At 47.6% G+C, this 20,351-nt stretch overlaps 1 protein-coding gene across 15 annotated transcripts in view; it reads left to right on the forward strand.

The window, feature by feature from the left end:
• Positions 1-20,351, forward strand: part of BCAS3 (BCAS3 microtubule associated cell migration factor) — a 467,771-nt gene that overhangs the window by 431,316 nt on the left and 16,104 nt on the right. For 8 of the 15 annotated variants that reach the window (XM_083479833.1, XM_083479821.1, XM_083479820.1 and 5 more), the window contains one exon: positions 13,521-13,688. The exons of 3 other annotated variants lie outside the window; for them this stretch is intronic. In XM_083479833.1, the coding sequence (XP_083335959.1) occupies positions 13,521-13,688 (168 nt within the window). Of the gene's footprint in view, positions 1-13,520; positions 13,738-20,351 lie in introns of all 15 variants that reach the window. 4 more of the 15 variants (XM_083479822.1, XM_083479823.1, XM_083479830.1 and 1 more) reach the window with 1 other exon arrangement.

Genomic DNA, 20,351 nt, shown 5'->3' on the forward strand with positions numbered 1-20,351 from the left:
GAGAGCACCGCCACTGCCATCACTGCCTGTCTCCTCTTGAAGAGCCATAGCTCAGTAGCAGAACATGTGCTTTGCATGCAGAAACTCCCTGGTTCAATCCCTGGCATCTTGATGCAAGACTATGGGGGGAAACTCTCTACCTGAGAGCTGCTGCTAGTCAGTGTAGAAAATACTCATCTACACTTATGCCTAGAAAGCATAGGACTGAGCAGTTTTGCCTTTGCCCCATCACTTCCCCTCGAAAAACCTGCTCTTTAGGGCTGAATCAGAGCAAACATCAACCCAGTTGATGTTTGCTCAGATTCAGCGGTAACCCGTGAGTTTTCCAGGGGGAGGTGTGGGTGAGCCCTGACACAGATAGACCAATGGTCTGACTTGGCATAAGGCAGCTTCCCATTCATCCAAAGAATACTTGTGCAAGAAAGTTTAAAGAAACACATGCTTCATAGTCTTCTTCTTAATGCCTATGAGAAGCTCCCTTTCCAGCTCCTCTTTTGCGTTTGCTGCCGATCTCCCAATTTCCCCAGCGCATGCGAGAACCAGGCTCACAGAAGGGTAAACTCTCCTGCCCTTTTGAGTCCGGTCTCTCCCGCAGATGAGAATGGGATGAGTTAAGTGACTGAAAGCCCGAGGCCAGGACGTGCCGCCTGTAATCATTTTTTCACTCCATCATCTCACCTTGCGATGCCACGCTGCCTTATACAGCCACCAGATGGCTGATGAATAATATAAGTGACAAGGGCAAAACCTCTCAAATGCATTCAGAGGAGAAACTTCGAGATGCCGAGGAGCTGGCTGGTCCTCTGGCTCAAGACCAGCTGGGGTTTGTTTATGCCCTTTGACTGAATCCAGCAAGCGGGCTGCGCCATTGCCTCAATTAGGCCGAAGTCCATAGGAAAAGAAGGCTCTCCGTGAACTAACAGGGATATCCTGGCCTTGTTTTGTTCCATCTGTGTCGCCTCCAGTGCCTGCATCGTCCGTGGCGTCCTGAACTCCCTTGTCTAATGAACGTTTTAGAACACATTTCCTCCCTGCTTCCTTTTGGCCTGCAAAGCTCTGTGCAAGTGTTGAAGTAGGTCTGGCTTGAGAGAAGGAGAGTGTCTCTCCCCCCAAGCTATCTGAATGCAGCCGCACTAAACAAAACTGCTTTTTGCAGGGTATGTAGTTAACCTGTGGAATTCATTGCCACAGGATACGAGCATAAGCAGTTGTTGTTGTTTTCAAATGCAGGAGCAGTTTTCAAAGTTGCTTGAGGGTTTTTCAGGTCAGTGTATCTGCCAAGATATTCTCTGTGTTTGGCCTGACCATTTTAGGATTAGTGTTGTTGCCAAAATCAATAATTAACAAGATCCAAATGTGTCTGGCTAACAATGTCAGATTACAATTTCAGACTATGCCCTCCCCTCTCTGGTGCCTTGAAAGCTTTAACATTCTGGTGACCTGATTCCTTGGTATGGACATCAGTGACATCAGATTCCCTGGAAAATTCATCCCCCAGGGACTCCTTGAACCTGTAAGCAAAGATATGGGGTACAGCCCAGGCCCATGTGCTCTCATTGTGGGTTGAACACATGCAATGTCTTTCCCCTCAATAGCTGTACATTTCACGGGGAATATGGGTTGTGTTGGGCAAACTGTCCTTCCATGCTTATTCCACCATTAGAACCCTTTCCATGGATGAATCTCCAGCATTTTCTGGGTGCAGACTGAAAACCACTGAAATAGATTGATGGGGACTATCAATGACTATCCACAGTCAGGGGTAGTAAATACCAGTTGCTGGGAACCACAGGAAGGTCCTGCTTGCTGGTTTCCCACAGGCACCTGAGCGGCCGCAGTGAGAAAAGATGCCAGACTGGATGGGTCTGTGGCCTGATCCAGCAGCCAAGCTGTTCTTATGTTCTTCTTCACCATGCAGTAAAATAGGAATGGAGATTCTCTTGTATTGAAATCAAACCACTGGTCATGCTCCTATGCTGAACTGGGGTCTTGTCTCCAATTCTAACAGTGCAACAAGTTCCTCGTTTCCCTTCCATTCTTGTCTGAGATTTCTGATTTCCTTGCCTTATTCTTTGCCTTATTCTGGCAAAGACAGCAGAGTTATGATGGTCACATCTCTCTCAAAGCTAGCCTAAGCCCTACAGTCTGTCTGGGGCCTGCTCTATAGCCTGGAACAATTTTGACACAGGAATGTCATCATTTTCCCACCTGTATCTATCCCTGCTCCCTGACTGTGCGCAAAATCTGCTCATGTTAGCCATCCATAGGTCACCTGGCTCAGTCACATGATTCTCCTGAAGGTCATATTACCTCCTGTTGACCAGCTCCCAATGTGACTGCATCGTAGCACCTCATATTTACCCGTGTTATCTTCTTTCTGCAAGTGAAGCTCCTTTTTTGCAGTTCAGGCATGTGTGTTTTTTCTGGGAACCCCCGATGTTTCATGAGCTCAACAGAAGCGCAACTGAAATGTTAAACTCCTTGGCTGAAGGCTCCCCCACTTACTCTCAAGAATTATGCAAACCCGTCCGTGGGTCTCAGAGTGTAATCAAAAACATTAGTCGCTCCAAACAAACACAAGCCCCACATCAAGGATGAAATGCCGGATTGCCTCCCCACCCCACCCCCCGCTTCTCTTTTACTTGTGGGTAAATCGGATTCCTTTCTAAAAGCATAATGCATCCTTTTGTATACAATCATCTGTGCGCATGCAACACACCACAGGGGTTGATAATGTCCCCGATAAACCCGGCTGTTTTCTTAAGCGAAGCGAAGCTGTGTGTTTTTTCAATTGCTTCTGACAAAAATCAGCATTTCCTGATTCTTAGTGGTGTGATGTTGGTAAGATACAACTTATGCGTCCCAGACTTTTCGGTGAGGTCAGAAATTACTTGTTATAAAAACCAGGGCTCAAATGCTCAGGCTTCAGCTCAGATCACAGTTATTCAGTTACATACACAGATTGGTTGTGCTTGTGACATCTGTATCCCACCCTGCTTCTGGGTTGCTGGCAGGGAGCGGTGTTTTTAGCATTGCGACAACCCTGTGAGGTAGAGTAGCTTGAGAAACAGTGGCTTTCCCCAAGGCTGCTAAGGATTCATCTGCTTTGTTAGGGGTGTGGAACCTTCAGCTGCATTTCACTTCGTGAAAGTGGACCCCAGAGAGAGGAAAAGAGGGCAAGAGTGGTGAGCGGAAATGGATGGAGAGAAGGGAAGACGAGGGAGGGAAGCCTTCTGTATGCACTCAGTTCAGAGCTCTGGCAGCCTGCTAGGTAGGGAAGAAGAGAAAGGGGAAAGGGTTGGAGGAAAGAGAGAGAGAGATGGAGAAACGGGTGCAGAAAAAGTAGGGAAAGCAGAGAGAGAAAGAAGTTCGATTCAGTTCACAAACCTAATTCGTACTTTCCAAAACAATCCATGAACCAAAGCTCTGCCATCCTTTGAAATTCACCTGTCTCCAGATTCTGCAGTGCAGTTATCCAGCCAAGTAACTGTGCAAAAATGCACATTTGGTTGTAGAGCGTGCATAAAAAATGCGTATCTTAGTAAAAACAACATACCAAAAAAGTGTTATATTAGGAAAAATTGCTTTGCAAAAATACTTCATTTTATTTCATAAAATTAATATACCACTTGATTGCAAAAACAAAAACAAAAAACCTCCAAGCAGTTTTTAGTAGAGGAAAGTGCCTACAGAAATGTGTATATATGGAAAATTCACACTCAAACACTGGTGAGTTTTCATGAGGATCTTTTTTGCAGGGATGAGGGGGATTGCCAACGTATATGGAAATGTGGGGAACTGAATGTAAATTTGGAGCACTGAGAAACTGAGAGAAGCCAGAATTGACGAATTCACATGTCCCTACTGGCCACTGCTGATCTTCATGCAAAATCAGCTGCCACAGGAGAATTCCCAGTGTGTTTCAGGAGATCTGGGCAAGACAGATGTGGATTCATGGGTAAACCTGCTTATGGTTTGCAGTAATCCAGCAAGCACTTCTGGCTCTCCAAAGTTTGATGATAGAAAGCAACATTGCTAGAAAAAGAAATTCTCTGCAGCCAGTGTGGTGGCAGTTACTGATCTCTCAGATTCCTTGTTAAAAATATTAGTAGTGAATTAAAAAAAAAAAACTAACTGTGGGGGGGAAAAAAGCAATGGTAGGAGGCTGCCTGGTCTATAGTCACTCTTATGTCGATTTGCATCTCACTGTGTGGCTCAAAGAGTGCAGTAGATAATTGTCTCCACCCACCCTCAAGCCACCATTTTGCAAATGGATCTGATTGCTGGGCATAGGGGTTTTAATAAAATAAAAAGAATACAGCAGCTCAACCCTCATTCTTGAGATTATACTCCCATACCCTCCAACATTTCTCCGATAAAAATAGGGACATCCTATTCCATAATAATTATAATAACTTTATTATTTATACCCTGTCCATTTGACTGGGTTGCCCAAGCTACTACTTGGCAGCTTCCAACATATCTAAAAACATAAACATTTTAAAAACTTCCCTATACAGGGCTGCCTTCAGATGTCTTCTAAAGATTGTCTAGTTACTTATCTCCTTGACTCAAGGGTCCCATAATTCCATACCCTCCAACACTTCTCTGGTGGAAATAGGGACATCCTAAGGAAGAGTGGGACATTCCAGGATCAAGTCAGAAACAGGGATGGCTTCTGTAAATCTGGGACTGTCCCTGGAAAATACACACACTTGAACGGTCGGTCCTCCTTCTCGTAGATCAGAATCTGCTGGGCTCATCTTTGACTCCACATGTCATGGCTTCATTCTGCTGTGGCTCCACCCTGGGCTTCTGGGTTCTTCTCCAGCTTTCCAGAGATGACCACCTTGGCCATATTAGAAATCTGCAGCTGGCAATCCTACCGACAGCTGGGAGCAGCCGCTGAAACAAAGGCAGTTTTTCAACCAATGGCACATTCTTTTGTTTTATATATATGTATCTCTTCTATTACCTTTGCCCAGACTAGAACAGCCTTTTTTGTCTGGGCCTCCTTGGCTGAGGCTTTCAGTGAGGTGGGCTGGGCCTCGTGCTGAGGAAGTGCAGATCCTCCAGAAAGGAGAATAAAAGGTCAGGAATAATCCAAAAGGACAAGCTGTGCAGATCTGTGTGTATATTGGGTTTCACATATGAAACCCAGTCGTGATAAAGCTGATGGCTTTGGAAACATCTACTTTGATTAATGAAAACATCGTCCGCGTCGACTGCGGGTTTCATACTTCAAAAGATCGGCCGGGATTAAGGAAACGTCGGAGGGGTGGGGGAGGAGGAGGGAGAGTTGCTTATTCATATCACATCTCAGGAAACTATTTTGTAAAAAAAAAAAAAAAGGACAAAAAAGGGAGGATTTCCAGAACAGAGGAAAGAAAAATGACAAGTATTTTCCCGTTTGAAAGCTACAAATAAATTAGGCAATCAAGAGAGCCATTAACACAGAGCAGGCGGTGGTTGTAAAGGGGGAAGTTTGCAGATGTCTGAGCAAGGGTGTGGGTTGGGTCCCCCCCCTTTTTGTATCTAATACTTTCTTCATTCATTCTGGAGCCCCCACTCCTGTAAAGGAGTTGGAATTGTTGGATGGGTTTCAATGTATCCAGTGCTTTTTTTTTCTGGGGAGTACGCAGGGGTACGCATACCCTTAAACATTTTGTCCATTTACTATATTAATTTCCCCCGAAAATGAGAGTTCTCCTAAACATTTTTTTTAGAAAAAAAGCACTGAATGTATCTATTAAATTAACCCCCCCCCCAATGCATCTGAACAAAACCAGTCATTTTGAAATCCATGTGCCCTTCTTTATAGAGGATGGTCCAAGATAAAATACAGAGCAGTCTCACTCCCTCCCTCTGTGTGTGTGTGTGTGTGTGTGTGTGTGTGTTAAAGTTACCCATCTGCAGTGAGCACCTGGGTTGAGCAGGCACACACAAGCCACCGACTCACAGCTTTCCGCATAATCCTGAGAGGAATTGCCTTTCGATCATAGTCATTATTTCTAAACTTGCATCTATACATACAAATTAGCATGTGCAAGCTTCCTAGTGAGTCTCTGTCCTCTTTTGCCCCTTTCTTTGGTGATGCCCAAGTGGCCACAAAGGAAGAGACCAGCAGCTGGATCAGGCCAGTGGCCCATGGAATCCAACATCCCCATGTCAACCGTGTCCAACCCAACGTCCATGCAAGCAGGATCTGAGTGCAATAGCCTTCCCTTTTTTTGCGGGAAATTCCCTTATTCCAGCACCATTTCCTGCTGCTTCCCGCTGCTATCCCGGATTGTTAGATATCCCATAGGCTGTCCTCGGAACAGGTGAGGCTGCTGATCCCTTATTTTCGAGGCTGCTGATCCCTTATTTTCAAATCTGAAAGTTGACAGCTATGGCAAGAGCAACTCTCCCCACCTGTGATCCCCAGCAACTTGCATTCAGAGGCTGGTATTACCCCCTTTCCGAAACTCCAGAGAGCCACTTGTCAGTCAGTGTTAGACAATTCTTAGCTAGATGGAGCGGTCGTCTGACTCAGTACAAGGCAACTTCCTCTGCCTTTGTCTTCCTTGTGGTCTGAGCTGGTGTAAGGTATCTTGCTATGTTCCCTACTCATCCACAGTCTTAGCCAACGACTATGGACATCTCAAAGATGACGCCCTACCCTTCCCTCTGCTTGCTCTGTCACAGTGTTACACAGCAATTAGCACTCTGTTGGCATACAGGACCAGCGAGCATCTTGCTATTTATAGCTCGGCTCCAAGCAATCCCGCAAAGTGAGCACCCTAGCCAGGGAATGAAAAAAGCTGACAGTTATATAGACTTAACTCCTGCGGTAGATATTTCTGCCACTGTTTTCCAAAGCTTATCTTTTGCACTTTAAGCCTTGATTTATTAAAAACATACAAAGGGGTGAATTGTTCCTGAGGGTTGTCACATATTGTAGATAAATTAGAAAGAAACTATGTAGGCCCTCGCGAGTTTGTTAGTCTTTAAAAGGTGCTGCAAGACCCTTTGTTATTTTTCGCCGAAGCAGACTGACATGGCTGGCCTTCTGGAAGGATATGAGCCATGCGATGGAGAGAAGGAAGCTGGCTCAGTGCAGGGCAAACTGCTCCTTTGGCCCTGGGCCTTGTTCTCAGGGAGAAAGCTGCCATGCCATCAGTATGCTCACATCTCTGCTCTAGGTGCGGAGAGGTGATGGAAAGCAAGCCGGTGATGCTTTCTGGTGACAGCTACATGCTTCTTTCCTCTCTATATTTTCTCTCCTCGCAATAAACTAGGATCCCCGTTTCCATTTTTTGAAACAACAACAACCCAAGTTTCTAGTCCTTGTGGCTTCAAGAGACGGTCCCAGGCCCAGGGACCAAATGTGGCTCTTCAGTCCCCTCTCCAACCCTTTGAACTCTCCCCCAGGTCACATTCCCTCCCCAAGCTTACCCCCTGCCTTATACCTTTCTCGAGTGTTTATGGGTGGGTAGAATGTGTCCTTAAACTCTGAACATGCTTCAAAGAAGAGTGTGTGAGAGTATGGGTGTAGAAACTAGCCTACTACGCAAAGCATATAATTTGTGCTAACTGCTCCGCCCACTTTTGCCTCTGGCCCCACCCACCACTGGCATGTGGCTCCCAGAATGCTGCTCAGATGGGAATGTGGCCCCCAATTGGCAAACAGTTTCGAACACGTGGTTTTAATGCACGTGGACAATGCCTGGTGAAGTTTCAGAAGCCTTCTTTCCTCAGAGTAAATGCAGGCCTGAAGATCTCAGCTCCATTTTAAAAAAGGAAAGGGAACTCTATGTGTCTAGGCTTGTGGCTGACAAAGAAGGCTTCACTCTGGTGTGGATGATGCCCAAAGACTCAAAAGCTATGAGAAGATTGGGAGGGGGGGGTCGCTGAGTAGGATTTCCCATGACCCAGAAGCCCCAGTCTAGTGCCCACTGCAAAGCACTTTATCCCCCTCCCCACCCCGGCTGACGAATGAAACCAGAATAAACTATGCAGAACAGCAAGAGTAGCAGACTAAGCTATGCAAGATGAAGCCAGTGTTGTAGGCATTGCGGCACTTGGGTTACTGTTGATGCCGAATTTAGAGGTGACAGTCTGCGCACAGCCCTGATGAGAGGATGCTCAGAGTTCTGCCGTCTGCTTCACACGGCATGTGTCGCTCCTCGCTGGGCTTGGTAACTCGGTGTCAGGAATGATGAAAGATTAAACCAGGTAGGGATTAATGGCTGTCTGGAGACCGGGTGAAGCTGATCACCTTAATCCATAACGCAATTCCAACGCCAGGGAGTGCCAAGGCAAAAGGTTGTCGGAGTCCAATGAAACCAGTAAGCAAGGGGGAGGTGGGGGGAGTTACATATACAGTTATGTCCTGGCTAAATAGTTTACTACTGTCTCCTCGCATGAGGGGCCCCTCAGCCCTCGAGTAGATGCCAGTGGTGTCTGATGCCCGACGGTAGGTGGAACCAATGAAAGGTGAAGCCAACAGATTCTGGTTTTGTCACCATCCTCCTCCCTGCTAAGTTCTATGAGGACAACACTGAGACGGAGGAGAAAAAGAAGCTGAGAGGCTGCACCACCCCTTGGGCTGGATGTAAGCAGATAGGCAGGCAGGCGGGAGCTGGATGAGGCCAGATAGAGATTGGTGGGGCAGTGCCCCATTTGCCCTAACAGAGCAGCCTCCACTGATGGACTCTTTCCTATGTCAGTGAAATACAGTTTAGGCTTAAGTACAGTGGTACCTCCGGTTACAGACGCTTCAGGTTACAGACTCCGCTAACCCAGAAATAATACCTCGGGTTAAGAACTTTGCTTCAGGATGAGAACAGAAATTGTGCTCCGGTGGCACAGTGGCAGCAGGAGGCCCCATTAGCTAAAGTGATGCTTCAGGTTAAGAACAGTTTCAGGTCTTTCAGGTTAAGAACGGACCTCCGGAACAAATTAAGTTCTTAACCCGAGGTACCATTGTAATGAAAAAGTGGTCATTAGTGTTCATGCTTACTCATTTTTGTGCCTGCGCAGTAGAGCCAAGGTGCATCAGAAAGAGGATATGGAAGAAGGCTGAGAATACTAATACAGTGGTGCCTCGCAAGACGAAAAGAATTCATTCCGCGAGTCTTTTCGTCTTGCGATGTTTTTCGTCTTGCGAAGCATGGTCCGTCGCAACTGCGCCTCTTCAAGCGGCTTTAAAAAAAAAGCGCATGACGTTTTCGTCTTGCGAAGCAAGCCCATAGGGAAATTCGTCTAGCGAAGCAATGCAAAAACGGAAAGCCCTTTCGTCTAGCGAGTTTTTCGTCTTGCGAGGCATTCGTCTTGCGGGGCACCACTGTACTGTAGAACATTTTTTTGATGGCATCCCCCAGTTCTTTCCCTAAAAAACAAATGACTATATCCCGTGCGAGTCAGGCTCCAAGTCAACAAATTGAAATTCACGGGCAAGACCAACTTAGGCTTTGCTCCAAGTAGAGTTTAGCTGGCTACAACCCCAAACTTGTATCCACCCAGGACTTGTATCAGAAAACGAGGGCAGTCCCTGGCAAATGGGGATTATTGGCCCACGTGCGATCCCAGCTTAATGGTGTTGGCGTGAGATTTACTACCAGACACGTAGGTGGAATGCCATCGCGGGGTGAAAAGGGAGGAGAAGATCAAAAGGGAGCGTCCCGAGCAGAGGTTTTTGGCACCGTTAATCCCTGAAAGCAGCATTCTACATTAATGCTCACACCTCACAAGTTGCCCGTTAAGAGCTCTTGGCAGGTCTCGGGGCTTGATTGGGGAGGCAGCGCTACTCTTGTCTCCTCGGCTCTCACTCAAGCATCTATGGAACTAGAGTCAGACTCTCTCTCTCTCTCTCTCTCTCTCTCTCTCCCTCCCTCTGAAGTTTTTATTTATTTATTTGGGTGCCTGCACAGCCGCCTTGGCAGAGCATCAAAAGCGATTGCCACTGTTATTCATAGGCCTGCTTAAAAGGAGGACCAGGGTGTTTGGGTTTCCCACTTTCTGAAATGTGATAAAAAGTCTTGATCTCCCGTCCTTGTCTACCGAAGAAGGGGAGGGTGGGATGGAATCTTTGGGAGTCTGGAGGAAAAGGCAACTGATGAGGCACTTGAGAACATTCTTCAGGTCCCCCAAAGTGCTGACACAGGAAAGAAGGCAAAGACTAGGGGTGCTTCCAGATCCAGCTGCAAATCCACACAGCGGCAAATTCAAGTTGCACAATTAAATTGGATTTGGTGCATTTATTGGGGGGAAACAACCCACTCCCTGTCCCCCCCCCAAAAAATAACAGCGAACTTTCTGCAGTATGGAAAGTGACAGGAAGGTGTACTGGGAAGTGAGGCAGAACATGCTGTAACCCAGGGGTAGGCAACCCAAGGCCCGTGGGCTGGATGTGGCCCAATCACCTTCTCAATCCGGCCCACAGATGGTCTGGGAATTAGTGTGTTTTCACATGAGTAGAATGTGTCTTTTTATTTAAATTGCGTCTCTGGGTTATTTGAGGAGCCTGCCTGGTGCTTTGACATGAGTAGAATGTTTGCTTTTATTTAAAATGCATCTCTGGGTTATTTATGGAGCATAGGAATTCGTTCATTATTATTTTTTTCAAAATATAGTCCGGCCCACCACATGCTCTGAGGGACAGTGGACTGGCCCACGGCTGAAAAAGGTTGCTGACCCCTGCTGTAACCAGTGAAAATGAATGCTCAATAAACAGCCAACATTTGTGGTGGGGAGAACAATTGGCCCAAGATCACCCAGTGAACTTTGTGGCTGAGTGCGGGTTTGAATCTAGATCCTATTTGGACACATCACCCACTGCGCCACCCCAGCTCCACCAGTGGGGGCTGTTCCACTAGGGCAAATGAGGCACTGCCCCAGCAACCTCAGGGACCCAGCTTCCTGCCTTACTTGCAACTGGCCCATGGAAATGCCCTGGCTGTGACCTTCCTCCTCCTTGGTCTCTTGCACAACTCAACAGGGGGGAGTTGGCTCCGCCTTTCTTTGGCTGTGCCTCTGCCTACCATTGGCCTCCTTGCCATCCAACCCACCAATCCCAACGGGCACCAGCCGCCAATGGACTGTACATCACAGATGAACTCAGGAAGCTGCCTTATATCAGGCCAGACTGCTTGTCCCTCTCCCTGTTCCCTCTGGCCGAGGGAGAGGTCACAGAGCGGAGCTCTTCCCCACCCTTTGGATACCCGATCCTTTTAATGGGAAGTGCCAGGGGTTCAGCCTGGCACCTCCTGTACCCAAAGCATTATTCTCTCCCCCTGAGCTGTGGCATGAAGCCCAATCGAAAAGGATTTTGCAGAGCGAAAAGCCCATGTAAACAATGATGGAAGCATATAAGTTCCAGGAAGTGACATCAAAATGGCAAGTGATTTGACTAGATTTGGGGTTCCCCTCGCGGGCCTTAAAACGCCAGACACTCTCACCCGCCCCCTCACCCTTCGTATTTATTTATTTTCTCCAAGCCATTAGCTTTTCATATTATCTCTCCTCTTTGCTGATGCACGGATTAGCTGGCCGGCCTGAGTGTTTACCACCGGTTATCACCCAGTACTTTGGACGTTATCAGAGGAAGGGACGCCTGCCGCAGGGCCTGGTCTCTCGCCCTTTCTATTACTACCTGTCAGAGGCCGGGAGTGAGCTGTGAAGCTGCCCAGTTGCCGCAGGAGTGCAGATAGTTTCTGACGGCTGATCAAAGGGAAGCACCAGAAGCCTGATAACCAGGGGATGTGTTTTGTGCACTTTCAACTTCGAGAGAAACGCTGGCATTTCCCTCCTTCCCTCCGCGCCCCCACCCACCCACACCCGACCTCTGCAGGCTGGCAAAAGCCAGGCCCGCTAAACGCTCCATATTCAGTTACCTAATTGTTGAGTGAAATGGCATGCAGATCGCGCGTCAAAGCCCCCAGACAGTAATCTCATTCCAAGCGGGGGGATGATTTAAAGTAAGCCTTCGCGGCGGAGCTGCTATATAATAGACTCGAATAATTTTAATTTGTACTTTGAAGTGATCTGGGGGTCCACAATCTAATCTTTGCATTTAGTCAAACGTCATGTCCTATTTTTGAATTAGGAAACAACTGCAAGTTAAGGGAATTATTTTTCAGTTGGCTTTCTGGAGAGCGTAGAGGGTTTCGCTCCATCGTCTTCGCTGCGTGTGCCCGTTTATCTCTCGGGTTCCTTTCACTTGTTCGTTTGGAGCCAGTGGATGCTGGTAGGAATGGTGTCAGCACCCAATATTTCCATGCTGCTGCTGATGCCCAGTCCCCTCAAGAGGGTCACCGCTGATGCCAGCCCTCCCTGTGGCATGCAGCTGGGTCTGGAGCTGCCAACCATTTGAAATTTCCCACAATTCCCTGGAATGCCTGATAAATCATTATTCCAGGGCATAGTAGAAAATCAAAATGGCAGTGTGTTCCCCCGTGAAGGGCATCATTGAATGATCCAGAGTGAAGCTACATCATCAAGCACTCTGGGGCATGGTGGGAAATCTAAAATGGCGGCTGCATTGGCACACTGATATAGATGGCTGCATTCCTTGCCGATGACCCCCTCAAACCTGGATCAGGCCCTGGATTCTGATGATTGGTCTGTTTGCTTGTTGTACAAAGAATTTGGGAGTTCTGTTTTAAAAGAATGTGTAGTGCCTGGGTGATGCATGGGCTGGTCATGCCCTGTGCGTGCCGGGCGTTAACATTTTCTGTGTGCTTAAAAAAATAAAATATCCATCCTGTTCCTTGTGAAAAGAAGATATTGCCTTCTGGATATGAACTTGGATATGATTTTTAAAATTAAGTGCCAGTTGGTCTCCAGTAATTCACATCTTGAGGCCCTGATCCAGGTGCTGTTGCCCAATGAAGACCAGGCCTTATTGAACAGGGCCTTATTGGAAGTGGCACCAACTTCACTGGGTCTGCCAGCCCCAATACTATATTATTTCAGGCTGCAATTTTGTGTCTACTTATCTAGGATTAAGCCTCACTGAATTCAATAGGACTTACTTCTGAGTAGACATATATTAGGGTTGTAGTTGTTAGGCACGTGGCCAAGTCTTGGTTCTCCCAGAAAGCTTTTGGTCAATATGTCTTAATCCGTTTGTGCCTTACCAGTATCTAACCTTGGAATCGTATAAGGCCAATTAAAACTAATGGACAGAAGTTAGTTGTGCTCATTAATTTATCTGGACTGTATCCAGTGTACGTTTTACTCGGGGGTCGACCCATTGAAATTAATGGGCACAGAAAACTTAGATCCATTAATTTAAGAGGGTCTGCTCTGAGCAGGGCTAACATTGAATACAACCCATAGTGTGATTCTTTTCCCTCTGATCTTTTGTTACATAATACTGCTGTGAAATGTAATATACATAATACTGTATTGTTTTATATTTTCTCACCTTGGGTTTTCTTTTTGACGTCTGATGCTCTCCTGAAGTGAAGCTGCTGTAAGCGAAATGGGGGGAAATGACGTATAAACTAACTTTCATCCCCTCGTTTCTCCTGAAGGTGCCTTTGATCGGAGCATGACCCTGCTGGAAGTCTGCGGGAGCTGGCCCGAGAGCTTTGGCCTCCGCCACCTGTCTTCCATGGAACAAACCGACGAAGGCCTCCGGGAACGGCTGGCTGACGCCATGTCTGAGTCGCCCGGTCGGGACATAGTGGGATCTGGAACAGGTACAAAGAAGAGATGTGATCAGAGATCACATACGTCTCTCACCCAATGGTGATTTTCTTTAACTAACTTATAATGTTCATCCACCCCATTGCCTTGCTCCCTCGAGGACAACCCCACCCCCAAGCAGATCCTTAACATATTTGGGTAGCACTTAGATATAGCTGGAACATTTGCAGAGGGTGGGGCAGGTTGACAAATCTAACACACAAAACCCATCTGCACTATACATTTAAAGCAGTATCACACCACTTTAAACAATCAAGACTTACCTCAAAGAATCCCAGGAACTGTTAAGGGTGCTGAAAGTTGTGAGGAGGCCCCAGTTCCCCTTGCAAAACTGCAATTTCCAGAGTTCCCTAGGAAGAGGTGTTGATTGTTAAACGTCTCCGGAAATTGTAAGCTCGGAGAGGGAAGGATAAGTCTCCTAACAATTCTCAGCACCCTTAACAGACCACAGCTCCTAGAATTCTTTGGGGGTGAAGCCATAACTGCTTAAACTGGTTATGATCCCGCTTTAGAAGTGTAGTGCAGATGGGGCCCTGGCAGTGTCAGAATTGTACCTTTCTAACAGAGGGCGGATAGAAGGTCTTGAAACTATATAACAGGCCTCTTGGGCCATGTGGTTCTCCGGACCGAGGGAGGTGTCAGATCTGCTTCAAACATCCTGGCTTGACTGTGCCCATCCCAGCTGCCTGTCGCTTCCCCCAGCACACTCTGGCCTGAAATGACTCCAGGTTAGAGAGGGGAAAGGCAGCCTGTGGCCGTCCAGGTGTAGCTGGGCTGCAGCATCCATCATCTCTGACCCTTGATCTTGTTGGCTGGGGCTGGTAGCATTAGAGTCCTACTGGATCAGGCCAATGGCTCAGCTAGTCCGGCATCCAGTGGCCAACCAGGTGCCCCAACAGGGAACTGAGCGCAGCAACAGCAGATGTCCCCATTTGCAATCCCCAGCAACTGGTCCTGCCTCTGACAGTAGAGGTAGGTCTGATGGGAGTTGGGATCTGATAGCAATCTGGAGGACACCCAAGTTGCAGAAAGATGATGCAGATGCCAACGGGTCCCTTCATTGCGAGCCATTACATTCCCAATATTGCTGACATTTCCAAAAGCGCCTCTGGATAGCCCCACTCCCATAATTCCTTTGAGAAAATTGCTGGTGCCCACCCCCCTCACCCCACCCAAATGGACTCTCCCTTCCCTTCTGACTTCAAACTCTTTGGGGCCTCTGAACCCTCCCGATCGCATGATGGAAGCCCACCTCCCTCTGGGGTTTGCGTTTGTCATGGCAACATGAAAACAAATGTTTGTGTCTTGGGACATTTGCAGATTTGGGGCTTGCGACACCCACCTTAAAAACGTCCAGTCTCCACACACTGCACCCCATTCCGTGCCCCACGGGAACGTGCCTCGCTTCCCCTCGCGTGGCATCTGCGCTGATCAACAGCAAATGTGCAGATGAGGTTCTGGGTGTATAATTATCTGCCTTCGACAGAGTGCTGGCTCCCATAATCCAAATTAATCCATCTTCATCACAGTCCATTATTGTGATAAATTAAAGGGCCCATTAACATAAATGGAATGGCACTCCCAGGGATTAGGCTTCGGCTCAAGAGGCCGTCGGGAGGCTGGAATGCTTGCAAATTGCAGGCGCTTTTGGCGGCTGATATTGGTGTTAAGCAAATTCCCTCTTTCCCCACAAGAAAGATCCTGTTGGACTGTGAGTAACAACTCAATATCAACGCCAGCATTAGAACAGGGCCCGACGGGAGTTTTTCAGAGGGGAGAAAGGTTGCGTTGTGTACCCTCTTGCTTGTGCCTCAGAGAAAGAAAAATGATCAGGTCAGAGAGTGTGTTCCAGGTACAGTAGTACCTCGGGTAACAGACACTTCTGGTTACAGACTCTGCTAACCCAGAAATAGTACCTCGGGTTAAGAACTTTGCTTCAGGATGAGAACAGAAATTGTGCGGTAGCGGCGCAGCAGCAGCGGGACGCCCCATTAGTTAAAGTGGTACCTCAGGTTAAGAACAGTTTCAGGTTAAGAACGGACCTCCAGAACGAATTAAGTTCTTAACCCAAGGTACCACTGTATCTGTGCCAGTGGGATATATAATATAGCATAGAAAACAAAAACTGATGAATCTTGCTGTTTGCTGTTCTAGAGAAGCCAAGCTTCTAGCCCTCCTTGTTCAAGGAAGTTTGAAGCAGTCCCAAAAGCACCACATGTTAGGTCTGGTGCAACTGTGCTCCTCAGCCTTTTGCTGAGTTTGGGGCCTGGGGTTCCAAAGGGATGATTTCACAAAGACTAGCACACAATGTTATCAATGAAGGAGGACCATAGCAAGCTGTCTTACACTGAACCAGACTGTTGGGGTGCGGGGAATCAGGGTGCAGAAGCCCTGGGGCTCAGGCCCTCTGGGCCACCCCTGAACAGTGCTCCTGTGGACCAAAACAGCTGCTTGAATTTCTCATTAAAACCTTGCCAAGCTATAAACTGAAGAGCAAGCAGAGGTCAAGATGAATGGCTGCCCCTTTCTGCTATATCTCAGACAGAATATTGCTGGCTGCTTTTGAAACCCATCCCCGTTCTCCTCACCCACTCCAACCCCCCTAATATTTACTCTGTTGTTGAAAGCGTTTGGCTGAAACAGCCATTTGTCTCTCTTTTATTTAAAAACATTATTATTATTTTTTGCTTAGTCTTCACTTTCTCTAATGCTTTTCCACCCAGTCAGCTGGACTAAATGATACCAGCAGTGAAGTCTCTGTCGAGCAGCGCCATAAATTTCTCCCCACAACTGGTTTTCTTATATTGTCTGGAATAAGTGTTTTAACTCCTGGAATGTGCTGTTTTTAACTCTGCGCGAGAGGCGTGCTGCTGTGTGAGCAAAACAGAGCCTTGGTGGTCAGTTGGCGATGGGCGGGAGACAGTAGCTACTAATGGACAATTAGGTTGCTCTTTGCCTAAAGCCACCTTGGACTGTACCATGGATCACAGCCCTCTAACGGCATGGCTATGGTGGCTCAATTTTAACTCTTCTCGGAGAGTGACAGAGAGTTATCTCAGGAGAAGCTGGTTTAGGGTAGCAGGGTGTTGATGTTGCTTCACAGCCAAGACACCTTGCCTACTTGCTTGCTTCTGTGCCTCCCCAACTCCCAAGGTGCTCTTATGCTTCCAGTGTTGTCTCCTCTAAAGGAAAGGTTGTTGTTGTTGTTGTTTAGTCATTTAGTCTTGTCCGACTCTTTGTGACCCCCTGGACCAGAGCACGCCAGGCACTCCTGTCTTCCACTGCCTCCTGCAGTTTGGTCAAACTCATGTTCGTAGCTTCGAGAACACTGTCCCACCATCTCGTCTTCTGTCGTCCCCTTCTCCTTGTGCCCTCCATCTTTCCCAACACCAGGGTCTTTTCCAGGGAGTCTTCTCTTCCCAAAGGAAAGGAGCAACAACTAAAAGAGGAGTGTGATTAAATAATACCGATTCCTCCCGCACCAGGATGAACATTACATACCACACAAAACCCACCCTGGTTTTCTATTTGGCTGGCTTGTCTTCTCTGTCAGCACGTAAAAACAAAGATGGGTTTTGTCCCTCCGTAGAAACTGCAGAGCAGGGAATTTGCTTTAATAGAGGATGTTGGTGGACTGCAACTCCCATCATCCCTGGCCATTGACCATGCTGTGTTAGGGCTGATGGAAGCTGGAGTCCAACAACATCTGAAGGGCCACAGGCTCCCCAGCTCTCCTCTGAAGTCCAACAACATCTGAAGGGCCACAGGCTCCCCAGCTCTCCTTTGAAGTATGTGTGTTCTCTCTCCCCTGCGTCTACAGGGGGAGAGGATGTGTGTTAACAGAAAGCCTCTAGCATGTGGTTAGCCACTGTGAGACCAGGATGCTGGACTTCATGCCCCTGACTTGATCCATCAGGCTCTTCTTCTTCTTCTATTCTTGTAGTCATCAGCAGGCCCTTTGGTCCGTCGTTGCTCTGTTCCCCCTGCACTGTTGGAGGCAGTATGCCTCTGAATGGCAGCTGCTGGGAATCGCAAATGCTGTTTGCACTCAGGTCCTGCTTGCAGGATTCCCACGGGCAGCTGGCTGGTCCCTGTGATAAAAGGATGCTAGACTAGATGGGCCTTTGGCAAAGGTTTTTACGTTGAAGTGGGTCATTGGTGAATTAAACAGTTAAAAGACTGGCGATGAATCAAGCAAAAAAGATTTTGCTTGGTTGAACAGACCTGCCTTTCAATTTAAAAATTAAATAAAGGTTTTCCTATACTTGGAAAGATAGGGTGGGGGGTGTTTTTCAAAGGTTTCTGTAAGAGATAGTTACACTAGTCAGCATAAAAAATCAGCTTGGAGCCATCTGCTAAAAATTGCTTAAAGGCGTGCAGGAAGAGCTGGCTGGGGACATTTACCTCGATGACCAAAAGGGTCTTTTCCACTTGAAGCTTTCTCTGACTTGACAGAAATAGCTATCAGACAGCAAGCGGAAAAGGAACCTGATCAGAATAGCAGAAAAAGGAGAGAAAAGAGGAATCTATTTTCAGTGTGGCTTCAGCAATAGAGCCGGTCGTACAGTTTGGCTGTTCTCAGGGAAATGGCCTTTTGGCCCCATAATCTAACGATCCGGACAGCTTTGTGTCTATCTAAATCCAAGTCCGTCCTTCATAAACTGTCGTCCAAGAGATACAGCCCCAATAGAAGTATGCACAGACAGTGGCGTTTATTTTTCAGCTCCAAGATGGAAATGAAAACCCAGTCCAAACACAGATACTTTTGTATTGAGCTGTCTAGAATGCCTACATTCTACAAATGTGGATTTTTTCAGCTAGGGATAGAGCAAGAATTGGAACTTGGGTGTTCTGACGCATTTCTTTCCTCAGCAGACATGTCAAAATGTTCATTTCAATGCACGTTTTGATATTAAAATGAAATGCACGTTTTCAGAGACAATCAGATAAGGCTAGTTATCTTAAATGTGAATTTTCATGCAGATTTTTTTCTGGGAATTTTTTGTTGTTGTTGATTAACATAGAAATGGGACATAGGATTGAGCATGTGAGAAACTCAAAGGGGATGAAAATAGAAGGATTTGTCTGTCCCTTCTCTCAGCTTCCCTCTCCACAGGGTTGGCATCAAGGGTTGGTGTGATCAGGCATCTGCCAGGGGCTCAAACGCCCACAGGGGACCAGCTGCTCCTCCCCATTGCCACCTGCTTGGTTGTTCTCCTGCCTCTTACTCTGGCCCAGACAACAGTGGTGGGGCAGAGGAGGAGGAGGAGATGCCACCGTCTACTTACTCCCTGGCTCTCCACTGGGCAAGCAAGCAGGTGGCATCAAAGAGGTAAAGGTAAAGGACCCCTGGACGGTTAAGTCCAGTCAAAGGTGACTCTGGGGTTGCGGCCCTCATCTCACTTTCAGGCCGAGGGAACCGGCTTTGTCCACAGACAGCTTTCTGGCTCATGTGGCCAGCAGGACTAAACCGCTTCTGGCGCAACAGAACACCGTGACATAAACCAGAGCACATGGAAACACCATTTACCTTCCTGCCACAGCAGTACCTATTTATCTACTTGCACTGGCGTGCTTTCGAACTGCTAGGTTGGGAGGAGCTAGGACAGGGCAATGGGAGCTCACTCCATCACGGGGATTCAAACCGCCAACCTTCCGATCGGCCAGCCCAAGAGGCTCAGTGGTTTAGACCACAGCACCACCCGCGTCCTCATCAAAGACAGTGGTGGAGATGTGAAGACTCGCCCAGGGATGGGGGCTCATAGAGGGCGTCCTGGAGCTGGGACTGCTCCCCTCTGCCAGTTTTAGAGATTCTGCTGCTTCTTTGCAGCCATCCTCCCCATTAAGGGCAAAATGCCCTTCCAAGAGGATCTTACCTGGCACTGACTTTGATGTTGTTGCAGTGCCAGGCAAAGTCCTTTTTGTTTGCCAAAATGGTTTCCTGCTCCATGTTACAGCTTTGTTTCCAGTGGCACATCTGCGGCTTAGTTCTGGCAGCGTTTGATTTATGCATTTCCAAGGTCCGGATGTCCCTGATTTGGTTGGAGCCATGACTTTGTGCAGAGACGCAATGGGCAGACGATTCTGCTCTGCATCTCCCTTTTCTTTTGGAACTGCCTGCCCCCAGCAGAGCAGGATGGGAAGCGTGCAGAGCCAGAGCAGTGGATCATGCAGGGGGCCATCTTGACAGGGGGAATGATTGATCCGGGGAGAGCATGAAATCCAGAGAGGCAGCAGGCACCCTCTCTAAGACGGATTACAAGAGGCTGTTCTTACTCTACAGACGCATGTCTTGTGGCAGACTCATGTGCTCTGGCATACAGCTTGGGAATTACAGCATCCGGATGCCTGTATTTTGAACGTCTTTAACTTTGGCTTCGCTCTGTCAGCATCTTATTCCTCTGAATGGGCTTTTGGCATTCGTTTGGAGGTTGCCTTAGCCCCTTGTTTCATCTCCCTCCCATTCCATCACGTCCCCATGTCTGCTTTTATGTCTTGGAAGTGCAGGAATGCATGTACCTGCCACCATCCAGCTCTAAACTATTTTCATCCTGCAAAGTCCATTAGAGAGCTTTTTTTATACAAGACAGTAAAAAAAAAAACTGGCTTCGCATTTTATTTGTCCCTTTGCAGCGCCGAGGTGAGGAAGCGTCTAT

This window comes from Podarcis liolepis, assembly GCF_965112155.1.
Source record: "Podarcis liolepis genome assembly, chromosome: 16".
Classification (NCBI taxonomy): domain Eukaryota; kingdom Metazoa; phylum Chordata; class Lepidosauria; order Squamata; family Lacertidae; genus Podarcis; species Podarcis liolepis.